Here is an 18,524-nt window from a genome sequence, read left to right on the forward strand (position 1 = left end):
CTTAGGGCTTCCCTAAACTCCTCATCAGTGGACAAACTGGTGTTCCTCCACAAATCTAGAGAATCAACCTTTATGGGACGAAGGGTACGCAAACCATGCCAGTGAGTTCATTCTTGATGCAGGCAATTTAATGAACAGATACTTGTTTTGATGTAAATCTTGTTAAGTAAAACATTGAAAATTTTAAAACAGGTTGACTCTTATTGAAGAAATGTGGCTTCGTTATTAATTGGTCTTTGTTACAAAATATTACGGCATGTAAGTAGACAAATTGTAACGAAATGGTTCAACAACAACGAGAACAGTTGGTTTTAATATTACGTCATTGTTGTGAATGGGATATGCACTCAATATAACTTCCGGAAATAACTACTTTCAGTTTGGAAATGCGATGGCACCGATGCTTTTTAAACACACACAGGGATAATGTTTAAACGGTATAGTTTTGTTTATTTCATTTCGTTTAAATGTTTAAAAAAATCTGTAAACGTGATTCCATTATTCAGAACACACCTTCGTTAATTTTTTCTAGTAAGAAACAAGAGCTGTGTTTGTGAAACACAATGCCTCCTACTGCACCGCTTTGAAGCCATATATTTGACCTTTGACCTTGAAGGATGACCTTGATCGTTCACCACTCAAAATATGCAGCTCCATGAGATACACATGCATGCCAAATATCAAGTTGCTATATATATATAATCATCAATATTGCAAAAGTTATGACCAAGGTTAAAGTTTTGGGACAGACACACACACATACAATGACAGACAGACAGACACATTAAATGACAGACAGACTGGCCAAAAACAATATACCCACGATCATTTGATCCGGGGGCATTAAAATGCATATCAAGGCTACACATATTCAAATATTCTTATAAAAATTATTGTGGCTGAACACTTCAATTTGCTAAATAACTTTCCAGTCCATATTCATGAAAATCTAATCTGCGTCAGATGGACTGGAAGGACAAACAAAGCAGCAACAAGCTCCTCTTTATATATTAAGGGAAGCATACAAATAGAAAACCATGCATACCATAGTTGTAGTGCTCCAAACATCGACCAATGTAGTCAATGAACAAATTTGTATGTCCCTCTTCACTATCCTTTTTCAAATGCCGTAGGAATCTAGCCTCCTGATGTGCAGGCTGAAACAAGACCGCCATTTTCACAAAGGTATTCAATCATTCAGGTTAAGATAGATAATGTCTCAATTGATTTCTTTTTCTTTACATTTGATCTTAAGTTACAGCCTTGACATTCAACCTAAGGACTTGACTATAATGCTTGTATCAGTTTAAATTAACCCTTTCCCCCATAAGATGCAAAGTAAAAATTGCTTTTGCAACCAGCATAAAACCAGAACATCCTGCGAGTAACTCGCAGTCTGTTCAGGGTTTTATGCTGTTTGCTGCTCATCATTATCAGAAATGAAGCCTTTCAAACTTGAATCAAGTAAGAAAGGTCTTGAATTAAATGTAACTTTCAAAGGAACTACAAATGCTTCAAAATACATATCTAATTGGGAAAAAGAGTTCAATTAGATGATATGATTATATCCATATGCTTTTAACTACTGCAAAATGATTCAACACCCAAATCCTTAACTTTTAACCTTTGATTTGTGACATTGATCTAAGAACTCGTTTACTGGTTCTTGCATATGACACACAGTCACATCATGCCAAACACTTCTAGAAATTTATATGAATACCCATATATGCTGGACGAAGTCATGCTCTGGACAAAGACTCGAGTACACATTTTGTTAATTTGAACCTTTGAGCTTGACCTTGAACCTAGGGACATGGTTATAATTCATGTCACTCTTCATTAATATGTGTATGACCGAAAGCAATTTAAATATTTAGAAGTTGATTATACATATATTAGACCTTTGACCTTGATTTGTGACCTTGACCTTAAACTTAGGGAAAGGTTATTGTGCACAACACTCAATCACCTGATGCTTATCACTGATGCCAATTTGTATCAACATCCAAATCCCATTTGCATGAACCAAATCCAATTTGCATGAACCAAATCCAATTTGCATGAACCAAATCCCATTTCCATGAACCTAGTCCCATTTTCATAAACCACCATATTCATCAACTAGTTCCAGGTAAAGGAGGCTTGAAAAACCGCTGGCCAAGCAGTTTCATCACAGGCTAATCAGGGACTACAATAACCCTTTGTGTCCTCCAAACAAAAAACCAATGCCCAAAGTGTAATTCCTGATAAGCCTGTGCAGACTGCAGCTGGCTACTCTGGGACGACACTTTACACTAGCCTGTGCAGACTGCAGCTGGCTTATCTGGGACGACACTTTACACTAGCCTGTGCAGACTGCAGCTGGCTTATCTGGGACGACACTTTACACTAGCCTGTGCAGACTGCAGCTGGCTACTCTGGGCCGACACTTTACACTAGCCTGTGCAGACTGCAGCTGGCTACTCTGGGCCGACACTTTACACTAGCCTGTGCAGACTGCAGCTGGCTACTCTGGGCCGACACTTTACACACATACATTTGGTTCAATTTTCCCAGAGCGTATCTCCTATAAAACATCACAACATGTATTTCTGACACAAGGACCGTTTCTTAACTTAAGCTGTCATTTGACTTTTATTGCATCACATTTTTACTGAAAAACGCTCTTGTTTCACAAATGATATTGGTAAATTTTAGCTACACTGTAGATCATGTATTATTCTCTCACATTAATAAGTAAACCAGCTTAGTAAAAATTCAGTTAATCTATACTAATATTCCCTAATTATAAGAAAATTTTCATACAAGTTAATTTGTTCTAAACCTTGTGAATCTTTAACAATGCAAGTCCTATTACAATGCTGAGACACAATACTAGATACAGTTTGCATATGAGCATCGTTCTGCTAAAACTGGGCCTAATGCATGTTCGTCAAGTGCCAGATAAGCCTGGGAAGTCCGCACAAGCTAATCAGGGACAACACATTCCAACTTAACTGCTTTTTCGCTTAGAAGAGAATTTTTAACAAAAACAAGAGATGTGTTCGTCAGAAACACAATGCCCCCTTTTGCGCCGCTTGGAAAAAAAAATAGAGCTTAGTCACAGACGTGACGAATACCCCCACATGCCGCATTGACACATAATAACTTGCATGTCGTCTTCACAAAAAACAGCGGACACCATGCTCAATTTTTAAAACGCATTAAGTGACCCCTTGACCTAGTTTTTGACCCAGAAAGGCCCATGTTCTATCTTGGCCTTAAAATCATCTCCATAAAACTTCTGACCAAGGTTGGTGAAGATCGGATGTAAACTACTTGAATTAGAGAGCGGACACCATGCTGAATGTTAAAAAACGCACTAAGTGAACCCGTGACCTAGTTTGAGGCTCGCAATGGCCCATGTTCAAACTTGTCCTAGAGATCATTTAGATAAAACTTGTGACCAAGTTTGGTGAGGATTGGATGAAAACTACTTGAATTAGAGAGCGGACAACATGGTGAGGTTTAAAACGCACTAAGATACCCCGTGACCTAGTTTTTGACCTAGCATGACCCATATTCAAACTTGCCCTAGACATCATCTAGATACAACTTCTGACCAAGTTTGGTGAAGATTGGATGAAAACTACTTGAATTAGAGAGCGGACAACATTGTGATGTTTAAAACGCACTAAGTGACCCCTTGTTTTATTACCAGGCATGACCCACATTCAAACTTGCCCTAGACATTATCAAGATACAACTTCTGACCAATTTTGGTGAAGATTGGATAAAAACTACTTGAATTAGAGAGCGGACAACATGGTGAGGTTTAAAACACACTAAGTGACCCCATGACCTAGTTTTTGACCAGGCATGGCTCATGTTCGAACTTGACCTACACATCATCTAGTTACAACTGCTGACCAAGTGTGGTAAAGATCAGATTTAAACTACTTGAAATAGAGAGCGGACACCATGCTCAATGTGTAAAACGTACTAAGTGACCCTGTGACCTAGTTTTTGATCTGGCATGGCCCATGTTCGAACTTGGCCTTCAGATCATCTACATAAAACTTCTGACCAAGTTTGGTGAAGAACTGATGAAAACTACTTGAATAAGAGAGAGGACACCATGCTGAATGTTAAACAAGAGCTGTCTCCATCAGAAGACATATGCCCCCAAAAAACTCTTGTTCGAAAGCTAAACGCAGATTTTGAAACCTAAACGCGGACCCTAAGTTCAAGGTCAAAGGGGTCAAAATTTGTGTGAGTATTGAAAGGCCTTGTCCATATACACATGCATACCAAATATGCAGCTTACATCTGAAGCAACATAGAAGTTTTGAGCATTTTTCGAGCGGAAACTGATTTTTTTTATGATTCAAGGGCCGTAACTCAAGAGTGCCTGGGTTAATTTGGCTGATTATCAAACTTAACTTAGATTTTATTGTCTTACACATTTTTATGAAGTTAAGCGGAAACGAGAAAAAACCTCAATTTTTCCATGATTCAAGGGACACTCAGGAGTGTCTTGGTCAATTTGGCTGATTTTCGAAAATGACCTAGATGTTATTGCCTTACACATTTTCATGAATGTGGCAAAGATCCTATGAAATTTGCTCGAGTTATTGAGCGGAAACAAAAAAAAAAATTTTACGATGATCCAAGGGCCGTAACTCAGGAGTGTCTGGGTCAATTTGACTGATTATGGAACTTAACCTAGATGTTATTGCCTTGCACATTTTCATGAGGTTTGGTGAAGATCTGATAACAATTGCTCAAGTTATTGAGCGGAAACGAGAAAAAACCCAATTTTTCAATGATTCAAGGGCCTTAACTTAAGAGTGTCTGGGTCAATTTTGCCGATTATCGAACTTGACCTAGATGTTATTGCCTTACAAATTTTCATGAAGTTTGGTGAAGATCGGATGACAATTGCTAGACTTATTGAGCGGAAACAAATCCGGACAGACTAACTGACTGACTGACTGACTGACTGACTGACTGGCTGACGGACGGTGCGATTTTAATATGCCCCCAGAACCTATGTTCCGGGAGCATAAAAACGCACTTAGTGACCCTGTAACCTAGTTTTTGACCCGGCAAGGCCCATGTTCGAGCTTGGCCTTGAGATCACCTAGATACAACTTCTGACCAAGTTTGGTGAAGATCAGATGAAAACTACTTGAATTAGAGAGCGGACAACATGCTGAATGTTTAAAACGCACTAAGTGACCCCATGACCTAGTTTTTGACCCGGCAAGACCCATGTTGGACCTTGGCCTAGACATCATCTAGATACAACTTCTGACCAAGTTTGGTGAAGACCGGATGAAGACTACTTGAATTAGAGAGCGGACAACAAGCTGAATGTTTAAAACGCACTAAGTGACCTAGTTTTTTACCTGGCAAGGCCCATGTTCGAACTTGGCCTTGACATCATGTAGATACAACTTCTGACAAAGTTTGGTGAAGATCCGATGAAAACTACTTGAATTAGAGAGCGGACACTTTATACGGACCGACAGACAGACCGACCGACAGACAAGTTCACTCCTATATACCCCCCTAAACTTCGTTTGTGGGGGTATATTTGACCTTTGACCTTGAAGGATGATCCTGAACTTCCACCACTCAAAATGTGCAGCTTCATGAGAACGCCGCTTTGAATTTTTTATAAATTTTTTTACCTTTGACCTTGAAGGATGAACTTGACCTTGAACTTCCACCACCCAAAATGTGCAGCTTCATGAGAACGCCGCATTGAAATTTTTTAATTTTTTTGACCTTTGACCTTGAAGAATGACCTTGACCTTCCACCACTAAAAATGTGCAGCTTAATGAGATACACATGCATGCCAAATATCAAGTTGCTATCTTCAATATTGAAAAAGTTATGGCCAATGTTAAAGTTTTCGGACGGACAGACGCCATGTATTTGACATTTGACCTTGAAGGATGACCTTGACCTTCACCTTTCACCACTCAAAATGTTCAGCATCATGAGATACACATGCATGCCAAATATAAAGTTGCTATCTTCAATAGTGAAAAAGTTATGCCCAATGTTAAAGTTTTTGGATGGACGGACAGACGCCATATATTAGACATTTGACCTTGAAGGATGACCTTGACCTTCACCTTTCACCACTCAAAATGTGCAGCTCCGTGAGATGCACATGCCTGCCAAATATCAAGTTGCTATCTTCAATATTGAAAAAGTTATGGCCATTAAAGTTTTCGGACAGACGGACAGACTGACTAAAATACTGACTGACACACTGACGGACAGTTCAACTGCTATATGCCACCCTACAGGGGGCATAAAAATACCATACAAGTGGATAGTATTATTCCTGGTAGGACATATTACGCACATGCATTAAGTCCAATTTTCCCAGAAAGAGGCCCAAATATTTGATAATTACGTTATGCAACTTACCATGTTAGAGAAGCACATCGCGTTCATCATAATATTGGGATGTGGATCAGTGAGACTGGAGAAGAACTTGAGGCCCATGTCAAAGTAACCTGTGTCAAACAAATTGGTTGTCATCAAAATAACGCTTTCATATAAATTGTTGAGTCATCATCAATACTTGTTTAAATGCTTCTATTGTTTGTACAAGGAATCAAACACCATCAACATTCTTCTGCGTAGCGTAATGAGTTGTGTGATTGCCTACCATACATTGAATGACTACATGCAACATGTGTACACATTTTAACGAGTCAGTTTAGGCAATATGCGATGGGTTAAATCCAGCCTTATGAATAATTCATTGACATCAATTGATAATTCTAGCTGAATGTAAATTTAGATAATAAATATGCTCCATGATTCATGAGCATAGTTGAAATGACCTGTATTATGCATCAATAGATGAGCAGCACCAAATTGTAACAATGCCAGGTCAATAGAAACATAAATATGAGTCGTGTTCTGGGATAACTGGGCTTAATGCATGTGCCTTAAGTGTCATCCCAGATTAGCTTGTTCGGTCCCACACAGGCTAATCTGGAACACCACTTTCTGCCAAGATTGGATTTTTGTATAAAAAGAGACTTCCTTCAAAAGAAAAAATTCCATAACGCGGATGGTTGTCCCCATGCAGACAGCTCAGGTTAATCATGGATGACACTTAACAGCCTTTATTAGGACCAGTCTTGGATGACACTTAACGGCCTTTATTAGGACCAGTCTTGGATGACACTTAACAGCCTTTATTAGGACCAGTCTTGATGACACTTAACAGCCTTTATTAGGACCAGTCTTGATGACACTTAACAGCCTTTATTAGGACCAGTCTTGATGACACTTAACAGCCTTTATTAGGACCAGTCTTGGATGACACTTAACAGCCTTTATTAGGACCAGTCTTGATGACACTTAACAGCCTTTATTAGGACCAGTCTTGATGACACTTAACAGCCTTTATTAGGACCAGTCTTGATGACACTTAACAGCCTTTATTAGGACCAGTCTTGATGACACTTAACAGCCTTTATTAGGACCAGTCTTGATGACACTTAACAGCCTTTATTAGGACCAGTCTTGATGACACTTAACAGCCTTTATTAGGGACCAGTCTTGATGACACTTAACAGCCTTTATTAGGACCAGTCTTGATGACACTTAACAGCCTTTATTAGGACCAGTCTTGATGACACTTAACAGCCTTTATTAGGACCAGTCTTGATGACACTTAACAGCCTTTATTGGGACCAGTCTTGATGACACTTAACAGCCTTTATTAGGACCAGTCTTGGATGACACTTAACAGCCTTTATTAGGACCAGTCTTGATGACACTTAACAGCCTTTATTAGGACCAGTCTTGGATGACACTTAACAGCCTTTATTAGGACCAGTCTTGATGACACTTAACAGCCTTTATTGGGACCAGTCTTGATGACACTTAACAGCCTTTATTAGGACCAGTCTTGGATGACACTTAACAGCCTTTATTAGGACCAGTCTTGATGACACTTAACAGCCTTTATTAGGACCAGTCTTGATGACACTTAACAGCCTTTATTAGGACCAGTCTTGATGACACTTAACAGCCTTTATTAGGACCAGTCTTGATGACACTTAACAGCCTTTATTAGGACCAGTCTTGATGACACTTAACAGCCTTTATTAGGACCAGTCTTGATGACACTTAACAGCCTTTATTAGGACCAGTCTTGATGACACTTAACAGCCTTTATTAGGACCAGTCTTGATGACACTTAACAGCCTTTATTAGGACCAGTCTTGATGACACTTAACAGCCTTTATTAGGACCAGTCTTGATGACACTTAACAGCCTTTATTAGGACCAGTCTTGATGACACTTAACAGTCTTTATTAGGACCAGTTTCTCCAGAATATGGCTCATGTGAAGGAATAAATAACATGGCTTGCCACTGGAAGGTACTATTTCAAGTAACCAAGTTTATATATAGAAAAGAGGCTGAAAAACCCACACAACACCTTTTATCCCACTTTTACAGCGAATTCGGTTGATTAAAGCCCCGTTGATTAAATTTCATCTATAATCAACGGCAGGAAATGACGTCAATATTTCGACCAAATGACATCATAAATCCAGCGAAATTATCCAGTCAAACTAATTTTGTTTAAACAAAAAGGGTTACAAAATAAAAAGTGGGATAAATAGAATAATAGATTAGTGTTGATTATAGATCAGATTTATCATGCTCGGCACGAAAACGAAAAAGCACTCGCCAAGGCTCGTGCTTTTTGTTTTCTAAGCCTCGCATGATAAACCTGATCTATAATCAACACTAACCTATTATTCTCTATTTCCACCATTTTGGGAATGGGGCTGGGTCCCTTTGGATTTGGACAAATCACAATATTCGGACTAAAATTTAAAAAAATAGTGTTGTTATATTTACGAAGGTTCAGTTTATAGAGCTTGGAGGGAAATTATTTTATCCTGCCTCTGTTGCAAACATTGGCCAAATAAAGCAGGGTCACTAAATTTTCCTATCTCCGGTCAACAGGAAGTAGTGTATTCCTAAGCACGCTGTGACACATGATAACAAATAAAAATAAGTTTTTGTTTTGCTGTTGCACATTGTTTTCAATTTCCAACAATAAAAATATCACATTCTCGATTCATTTTTTATTTCTTCTCATTATTTCAATAGGAAAGTATTAAAAGGACCAGTTTAATGTGGAACTATTTTTACCTGACATAATCGGTAGTAATTCGGTCGTAAGGAATGTTTGTGTACATGTAGGAGCTGACCAGAATAATTAATTTGTTTTCTAAATTAATCATTTGTCTTTGATAAAATGTGTTAGCGGCATAATTTTAAATGAAGCAGGATAAATAGAATGCATGGTTGGTGCTGAGATGGAAAAAGTTTATCTGGTTGGCCCGAAAAAGAAAAAAGGGCTCGCTAAAGCTCGCCCTATTTTCTTTTTCTAAGCCTCACCAGATAAACTTGCTCCATGTCGGCACCAACCATGTATTCTCTATATTTTTTGTTGGGGGGGGGGGGGGGCCTTTGTACCAGCATTTAAAGTCCCAATTGGGAAACTTTATACACTATAACTCCTATATACTGGTTGATGGAGTATAAAGATCACGTCTGCAATATATCGTGGTTGATGGAGTACAAATATCACGTCCACAATATATCGTGGTTGGTGGAGTACAAAGATCACGCCCACAATATATCTGGAGTACAAAGATCACACCCGCAATATATCTGGGGCAAGTTTTACTCCATAAATGTCTAACTTAATCATATTGCAGTTGATTTGTCAAGTTTCCCAATATTGCTACGTATTTGCAAGTAATAATTGCAAACAAATTTGTAAATGAACATTTTTTTAAATGTACACACGTATCTGTATAAGTTTTGTTAATCATAAAAAAAAAAGTTTTTTTTTTTTCAGGTACGCTTGCTCGTCGATCAGCTTAAACGAAGAATTATTACCGTTAACAAGGGCTGTTTGTAAAACATGCATGCCCTCTATATGGGCTGTCAGTTGTAGTGGCAGCCATTGTGTGAATTTGTCACTGTGACCTTGACCTTTGACCTAGTGACCTGAAAATTTATAGGGGTCATCTGCCAGTCATGATCGATGTACCTATGAAGTTTCATGATCGGCGTAAGCACTCTTGAGTTATCATCCGGAAACCATTTTACTATTTCGAGTCACTGTGACCTTGACCTTTGACCTAGTGACCTGAAAATCAATAGGGGTCATCTGCCAGTCATGATCAATGTTCCTATGAAGTTTCATGATCCTAGGCATAAGCATTTTTTAGTTATCATCCGGAATCCATTTTGCTGTTTGGAGTCACAGTGACCTTGCCCTTTGACCTAGTTATCTGAAAATCAATACGGGTCATCTGCCAGTCATTATCAATGTACCTATAGTTTCATGATCCTAGGCGTAAGCATTCTTGAGTTATCATCCGGAAACCATTTTACTATTTCTAGTCACTGTGACCTTGACCTTTGACCTAGTGACCTGAAAATCAATAGGGGTCATCTGCCAGTCATGATCAATGTACCTATGAAGTTTCATGATCCTATGCCTAAGCGTTCTTGAGTTATCATCCGGAAACCATCTGGTGGACGGACCAACGGACGGACGGACCGCCCGACCGACATGTGCAAAACAATATACCCCCTCTTCTTCGAAGGGGGGCATAAATATGTATACAACAAAAGTGTGCATATATTTGAATTTATCCTTACAAATGGTACTTTAGAATACATAGGCAGCATGCCACAATTATTTACAGTTATTTTTGTTTTATATTTACTGGCATACCGAGATATCATACAAGTAGAATATGCAGTTCAAAGAATAATACAGCGGACAAGACGATTTGTTTAATTGTTTAACAAGACTATTGCCAAGCAGTATATGTCCCCTACCTGGTCCACCATTGTCAGAATTGTTGTTGTTGTTGTTGCCATAGCAACCAGAATTTTTGACGTAGGAACAAATGAAATGATGTGCATAATGTCCATATTGCCATCTATCCATGTTTCAAGTTTCATGAAAAAATATGAAGACCTTTAAAAGTAATCGCAGGATCAAGAAAAGACTCACAGACAGACAGACGCACAGAGCACAAACCATATTCCCCTCCGGTGAAACCGGTAGGGGACAATAAAGCATATGCACATGTTTTTTATATGGCATTCATATGCACATTTTCAAAGACATTCACACGTATTTATGGATGTAACACTAAATGGTTATTTCTTAAGTGTTAAAAACAAACCCAGCTGTGTGCAAACAATTGTCACTAATCTACTGTGCATGCCATACTCAGCCGTAAAATACTAGCTAGAACCGGTTTGTGCTTGAGTTAGCAAATTCTCAGATTAAAACATGTCATTTAGTGATCATGTGCGTCAGATTTTTGGGCGCCATAGCCAAAGTGCGGTATTTAGGACATCGCAATATATCGGACCGCGATATATTGGAGTTGCAGTGTACCTTTTTTATTCTATTGGGAATGGGTCCCTATAACAGCCCCAAATTTGAACACAAAAAAACAACACTGCACGCTTCCAAAGGACTTACCTTTTCTGAGAACAGTTATGAGGACCTCAAACGCCTTGTGGTAGTGGAAGGTGCTCACAGATGCAAGCTCTTTAATGAACTGAAGTATCCAAGTATTATTTAGACACAATCTCCTGAACAGTGACCGCAGAAATTCTTTTGTTTAATTCCATTGTGTGTCCCTGAATTATTCCACTGACCTGACATTTATTGTTAAATTGTAAATTATAGAATAATTGGTAAAATTAATGCAAAACAAAAGTATTGTATAATTCATTATAATATTATAACAACAAGAGCACATTATAACGGGTGCCACGCTCAGCTGTGGGTACATTTTAGAAGAAATGAAAGCTTGTCAGAATTTTTTCAATTTTTTTAAGAGGTCACAGTGACCTTGATCTTTGACCTAGTGACCCAAATATGGGTGTGGCTTGTAGAACTCATCAAGGTTAAGCTACATATGAAGTTTCAAAGTTGCTGGTGGAAGCACTATGATTTAAGAGCCAATGTTCAAAACCTTGATAAAATGTTATGGTTTTAGCACGACGCGGATGGCGGACACGGCACGACAAGCTGGCTATGACAATATCTCGGGTTTTCTCCAAAAACAGCTGAGCTAATAAGATGCTAAAATGATGCTTTTTCAATCAAGCAAACATTAAGTATACTTACTTTATTTTGCTTATTAAGGGGATATTTATTCATGCACTTTACTAAATTTTACCTTTTTATTTTTGTCACATTTCAAGATTTTCGAAAATATTCCAATAATAACACAGAATGTAAAATAACACAGTTAATTTTGAAAAACAATACGGGTCATCTATACGGGTCATCTATACGGGTCATCTATACGGGTCATCTGCCATATGACAGATTCTGCTCAAAGGTTAGAATCTTGGAAAAGCAAAAAAAAAATTCAACTTAAAAAAAAGGTATAGTAATCCTTCAATTTTGATAATTTGGTATAGTTTGGTAATGACATTTAATCAAAATAACCAAAAAATCAAATGACTGGTAACAGTCATTAATCAATCATGATGAATAATGACAGTCCCATACTCACAAAGTCACAGAATTCCGGTTTGTCGAACATTGCAGAGCTTTCTATGAGACTGCATAGAGATGCATCTGAGAGCTCATTACTGGTCTCCTTGGCCTCTTGTAACAACTGAAAGTTCAACATTTACCGATCTTATATACAATTTGACAATGAAGTTAAACAAGCTTATTGAGTGGATAACCCAACTCAAATAAATTATGTTCATAGATGGTTGAAAACTCCTTTACAAACAGTATAATCATAAACAACAAGAGCTATGTTTGTGAAACACAATGCCCCATACTGCGCCGCTTTGAAGCCATATATTTAACCTTTGACCTTGAAGGATGAAATTGACCTTCACCTTTCACCACTCAAAATCTGCAGCTCCATGAAATACACATGCATGCCAAATATCAAGTTGCTATCATCAATATTGCAAAAGTTATGACCAAGGTGTGACCTTGAACTTGGAGATATCGATGTAATTCTTTCGCGCGACACACCATCTAATGATGGCGAACAAATGTGCCAGATGATTTTAAAATCTCACAACGAACGAATTATTTATGGCCCGGACAAGCTCATTTATGGTCATTTTTGACAATTGAACCCAAAGTGTGACCTTAACCTTTGAGATAGTGACGCAATTCTTTCGTGCGACACACCGTCAAATGATGGTGAACAAATGTGCCAAATGATTTTAAAATCTCACAATGAATGACATAGTTATGACCCGGACAATACCACGATCTGACCGTACGTATGTATTCCTAAGCGCTGATTAACATGTTCTAATATTTGACCTTTTACAAAGTGTACATGCAAAGTTCCTTGCGAAATGTTTTGTCAAAACAAAATGATAGTAAAAGTAATAAATGTGTATTAATTTAAGCAAACATATGGCAATGAAGTTGTCAATTTTGCTTTTAAATTTATTTACTCATAACCTTAAATATATGGTGTTTCTTTATATAAATAGAAAGGTTACACTCCACTAAAACACACTTATTTTCAGTCGTTTTCAATTGATTTTATTTTTCAATGAAATATTATTAAATCAAACAAAATATCACTATGTTAAAGCCATAATTTTAAATGAAGCAGCATACATCAAATGCATGGTAAGTGCCGAGATGAGAAAGTTTATCCGGTTTGGCCTGAAAAAGAAAAGAGGGCTCACTAAAGCTCGCCCTATTTTCTTTTTCTAAGCCTCATTGGATAAACTTTCTCCATCTCTGCACTAACCATGTATTCTCTATTAACTCATTCACTTCAAAGCAGTAAAAATACATGCAAGTCTAACATACATTAACAACATTATTAAAACAAGAGCACCGCCTTGCGGGTGCAGACCGCTCATCTATTTTCTTTTTAAAGGTGAAGGGACTCTCATTTTCAATCACAAAGGAGGGAGGGGTGGAGTGAAGAGGTGTGTATAGTGTGGGGGTGTGGACATAATACATTATTTTCCAAAAATGCGATTTTTTTTATAAAATTCGGGGGGGGGGGGGGGGGGGGGGGGGGGAGGGGTGATGCGATGGTTGGACGGTATTTCAAACATAAAATAATAAAAATAAATATTTGTGTTTTTTAACCATTCAAAAAAAAAAAAAAAAAAAAATTGGGGGGGTGGGGTGGGGTGGGGGGGGGGGGGGGGGGGGGTATAGTGTGAGGGTGTGGTGGTCATTTGTGAGATGATCTTAAAAAAAAAAAAATTAGGGGGGGGATTCGGGTGGGGGGAGGGGGGGGGGGGGGGTGGGGGGGATTCTTGGGTGCGATGGTTGGATGGTATTTCAAACATAAAATAATAAAAAAATATTTGGGTTTTTTTAACCGTTAAAAAAATAATTGGGGGGGGGTGGGGTGGGGGGGTATAGTGTGAGGGTGTGGTGGTCATTTGTGAGATGATAAAAAAAAAACATTTAGGGGGGGGGGGATTCGAGGGGGGGGGGAATTCGGGGGGGGGGGGGGGAAGGGCACAGGGGATGGTTTGGGTGGAGTCTATTGTGGTATGTCAGTGTCAGGTAAGAGTAGTTTTGTCAAAGTATCAATCAAATCTAATCATAAATAAAGAAGTTTTGGCAATTTTAGCAAAATTTAATAATTTGACCTCGAGAGTCAAGGTCATTCAAATGTCAAGGTGAAATTCAACTTGCCAGGTACAGTAACCTCATGATAGCATGAAAGTATTTGAAGTATGAAAGCAATAGCCTTGATATTTCAGAAGTAAAGTGGATCGAAACACAAAATTTAACCATACATTCAAAGTTACTAAGTAAAAAAAGGGCCATAATTCCGTAAAAATGACAACCAGAGTTATGCAACTTGTCCTTTTACTGTACCCTTATGAGAGTTTGCGAGTGTTCCAAGTATGAAAGCAATATCTTTGATACTTTAGAATAAAGTGGACCAAAACACAAAACTTAACCAAATTTTAAATTTTCTAAGTATAAAGGGCCCATAATTCCGTCAAAATGCCAGTCAGAGTTACATAACTTTGCCTGCACAGTCCCCTTATGATAGTTAATAAGTGTTGCAAGTATGAAAGCAATAGCTTTGATACTGTAGGAATAAAGTTGACCTAAACACAAAACTTACACAAATTTTCAATTTTCTAAGTATAAAAAGGGCACATAATTCTGTCAAAATGCCAGTCAGAGTTACATTACTTTGCCTGCACAGTCCCCTTATGATAGTCAGTAAGTGTTGCAAGTATGAAAGCAATAGCTTTGATACTTAAGGAATAAAATGGACCTAAACATAAATCTTAACCAAAATTTTCAATTTTCTAAGTATAAAAAGGGCACATAATTCTGTCAAAATGCACACCAGAGTTATCTAACTTTGCCTGCCCAGTCCCCTCATGATAGAAAGTAAGTGTACCAAGTTTGAATGCAATAGCATTGATACTTTCTGAGAAAAGTGGACCTAAACGCAAAACTTAACCAAAATTTTCAATTTTCTAAGTATAAAAAGGGCACATAATTCTGTCAAAATGCAGAGTTATCTAACTTTGCCTGCCCAGTCCTCTCATGATAGTTAGTAAGTGTACCAAGTTTGAATGCAATAGCATTGATACTTTCTGAGAAAAGTGAACCTAAACGCAAAACTTAACCGGACGCCAACGCCGACGCCAAGGTGATGACAATAGCTCATTTTTTTTTTTCAAAAAATAGATGAGCTAATAAATATTACATTTTCATTAAGAAATTGATATGGCCCTTTATGTAATAAAAGCAAGCAGTCTTAAATTACTTGATTTTCCAGAGAGAGAACATGTACAAGGAGTATGTGATTGTATAAAGTAAGCTTAAACATTTTTTTTTTTGAAGGTTGTTCAATTAACCGGTCAATAACCGGTTACAGTAAAAGGTTAACCACTTAATGTTTTTTGTAACCTGTTGCATCTCTAGTTTAAAATTTTAAAGGCTTCATTGACAACTCCAAGATTTTGATGAACAGAAAACAGCATTAAACCTGAACAGACTGCAAGTTACTCGCAGGCTGTGTTAGTTTTATGCTAGTTGCATATCGCCATTTTATCTTTACTTCTGAGATCGAAAGGGTTAAACATTGACTTGTATTCAACTAACAGAGCCGTTCAGGGCAACCCGCTACTGACATTTGTACATAAAATGACATAATTTCTAATAGAGTTCCAGTGTTTACCTATCCTAACTACAAAATTTACATTGAAACTGGTGGTTTAAGAAAATATTGTTACCTATTTTGTCATTTAATTTCTGTTCAACTGAGAATGTCCTCAGAGTAAAAACATTCACTTTTTACAAGAATTGTTTAAAATATACATTGACTTTAATTAAGAAGAACAATAAAAACACATTAAAGTAAATGTCACACAAACTGCCAAATTACAGCGTTCTTATAAGATCCCAGGTTCCAGCTTAAAATAAACATGACCACAGTAGGATAGTGGATATGATGTCACCTAGTAACACCAGGTACCCGAATCCATTCCAATTGTGGCTCAATTGTCAAAATCCCCCCCCCTCCCCCAAAAAAACACACACACACACAACAACAGGTACAGGTTCTACCCAGAAAATAGACTTGTTAAATTGCCTCAATAAACCTTGAGGCATTTCATGCCATCAAGTTCATAAAATTAGATTTAAACGAAATAAAGCAGATCATACCTGTTTGACAACAGGTAAATTATTGGCTTGAATGTTTCCCAGGATTGCGTTGTGATAGGAATGAGAATCCATCTCAAATCCAACATTCCTGAAACACAAGTAGGATAGAAGAGTTTAATGTGATACTTACAATCAAACTAAATTATACAATACACTTAGTAGCAAAGATTTCAACTTTTGCCTAAACCGTTTTGCTACTTAGACATACATTTAGCATGAAAGTTACATACACATACAATGAATTTTCATGTCTCTCTTACCAGTATTTCAAACAATTTTACCAAACTGATGCAGTATTTGGCAGTCTTCAATCTGAGTACAAATGAGTTAATATTCTCCGACAAACAGTGATCAAATTAATCACAAGAACCCACATAATGCACTGGTAAATATTCAAAAGGCTCTACTCAGATCATAGGATTTACATAAGTGGGCAATGTGGGCAACTAGTATACAATAATATATGTTACACTTTTGGTATCCAGTAATATAAGAATACAGGCATCATGGAAACTGCTAATGTCTTTATTGTGATAGCAATTGTTGTCTTATTTATGTTAAATCTATAGTAAGACAAAAGTGTATTGCAGAAATTGTAAAGTCGAACTGAACATACTTGGTATCTCTAAACAAGGCCATGGCTGTGTCATAGTTTCTGAAAAGAAAGAATTTTACATCTTTAAGCACTGTAAAAAATATCTAATCTAAAATTATATTTCTTGTGCAGAGTCTTTCACATAATTTAATTCTTTAACATAATTTAATTTTTTTTCTTAACCATTTCCCCCATAAGAAGCAAAGTGAAAATGTTTTCCAACCAGAATAAAACCAGAACAGCGTGCGAGTTACTCTCAGTCTATTCAGGTTTTATGCTGTTTGCTGCTCATCAGTAACTAAGGGTTGTAAATGAAGCCTTTAAAATGTGAATCTAGTAAAGAAAGGTATTTATTTAAATGTAACTTTCTCAGGGACAACTGATGCATAAAAATACGTATCTATGTGGTAAAGGGGTTAATTATCTTCAACATTGCATCTTCTTATTTTAATCTTTAACATTTATTTCCAAATTAAGGTACCATACTAATGCTACTGCAGAATTGTTAAATTTGAGGACACACATTGCAAATAAGTGCATATCATGGACATAAACAAGACATCAAAGGATATCAGCACACTTCTAAACATGAACACAAAATAAAACTTAGAACAAGAGATGTGTTCGTCAGAAACACAATGCCCCCTATTGCGCCGCTTTGAAATAAACATTTTTGTATTATTTTTTTGACCTTTGACCTTGAAGGATGACCTTGACCTTAAACTTCCACCACTCAAAATGTGCAGCTTCATGAGATACACATGCATGCCAAATATCAAGTTTCTATCTTCAATAATGCAAAAGTTATGACCAACGTTAAAGAGTTTTTTTCGGACCGACGGACAGACTGACATACACACTGACATACTGACTGATGGACAGTTCAACTGCTATATGCCACCCTACCGGGGGCATAAAAAATCTTTAAGTCAACGTCACTCAAGCGTTTGCTGTGAGGAATAGAAACACCCCTAAGAACAAAACGGTCTTGATTTTGTTCTCCTATTATTGCAGGCGACTCATTGTACTTTTAATTACACTTATCATAATTTGTATACACAATTAATATACTGTTTACCTATTCAAAATGTCATTAAAATTAAATGTTAAATATAGTTTTTTTATATGACTTTACAGCGACCAACTGGCAATTATTACCTTAGCTGAATTGTTTGTTACAGTTTTA

General features: G+C 37.3%; 1 protein-coding gene across 1 annotated transcript in view; it reads right to left on the reverse strand.

Annotated features, from left to right (window-relative positions):
- LOC127872808 (uncharacterized) overlaps window positions 1–18,524 on the reverse strand; it is a 146,955-nt gene that overhangs the window by 99,026 nt on the left and 29,405 nt on the right. Inside the window, exons 7-12 of the mRNA XM_052416224.1 lie at window positions 17,360–17,398; window positions 16,744–16,831; window positions 12,608–12,712; window positions 11,560–11,638; window positions 6,431–6,519; window positions 1,046–1,157 (exon numbers count right to left, since the gene is read on the reverse strand). Of these exons, the coding sequence (XP_052272184.1) occupies window positions 1,046–1,157; window positions 6,431–6,519; window positions 11,560–11,638; window positions 12,608–12,712; window positions 16,744–16,831; window positions 17,360–17,398 (512 nt within the window). The remainder of the gene's footprint in view (window positions 1–1,045; window positions 1,158–6,430; window positions 6,520–11,559; window positions 11,639–12,607; window positions 12,713–16,743; window positions 16,832–17,359; window positions 17,399–18,524) is intronic.

The sequence above is a fragment of the Dreissena polymorpha genome, chromosome 3 (genome assembly GCF_020536995.1).
Source record: "Dreissena polymorpha isolate Duluth1 chromosome 3, UMN_Dpol_1.0, whole genome shotgun sequence".
Taxonomy (NCBI): Eukaryota; Metazoa; Mollusca; class Bivalvia; order Myida; family Dreissenidae; genus Dreissena; species Dreissena polymorpha.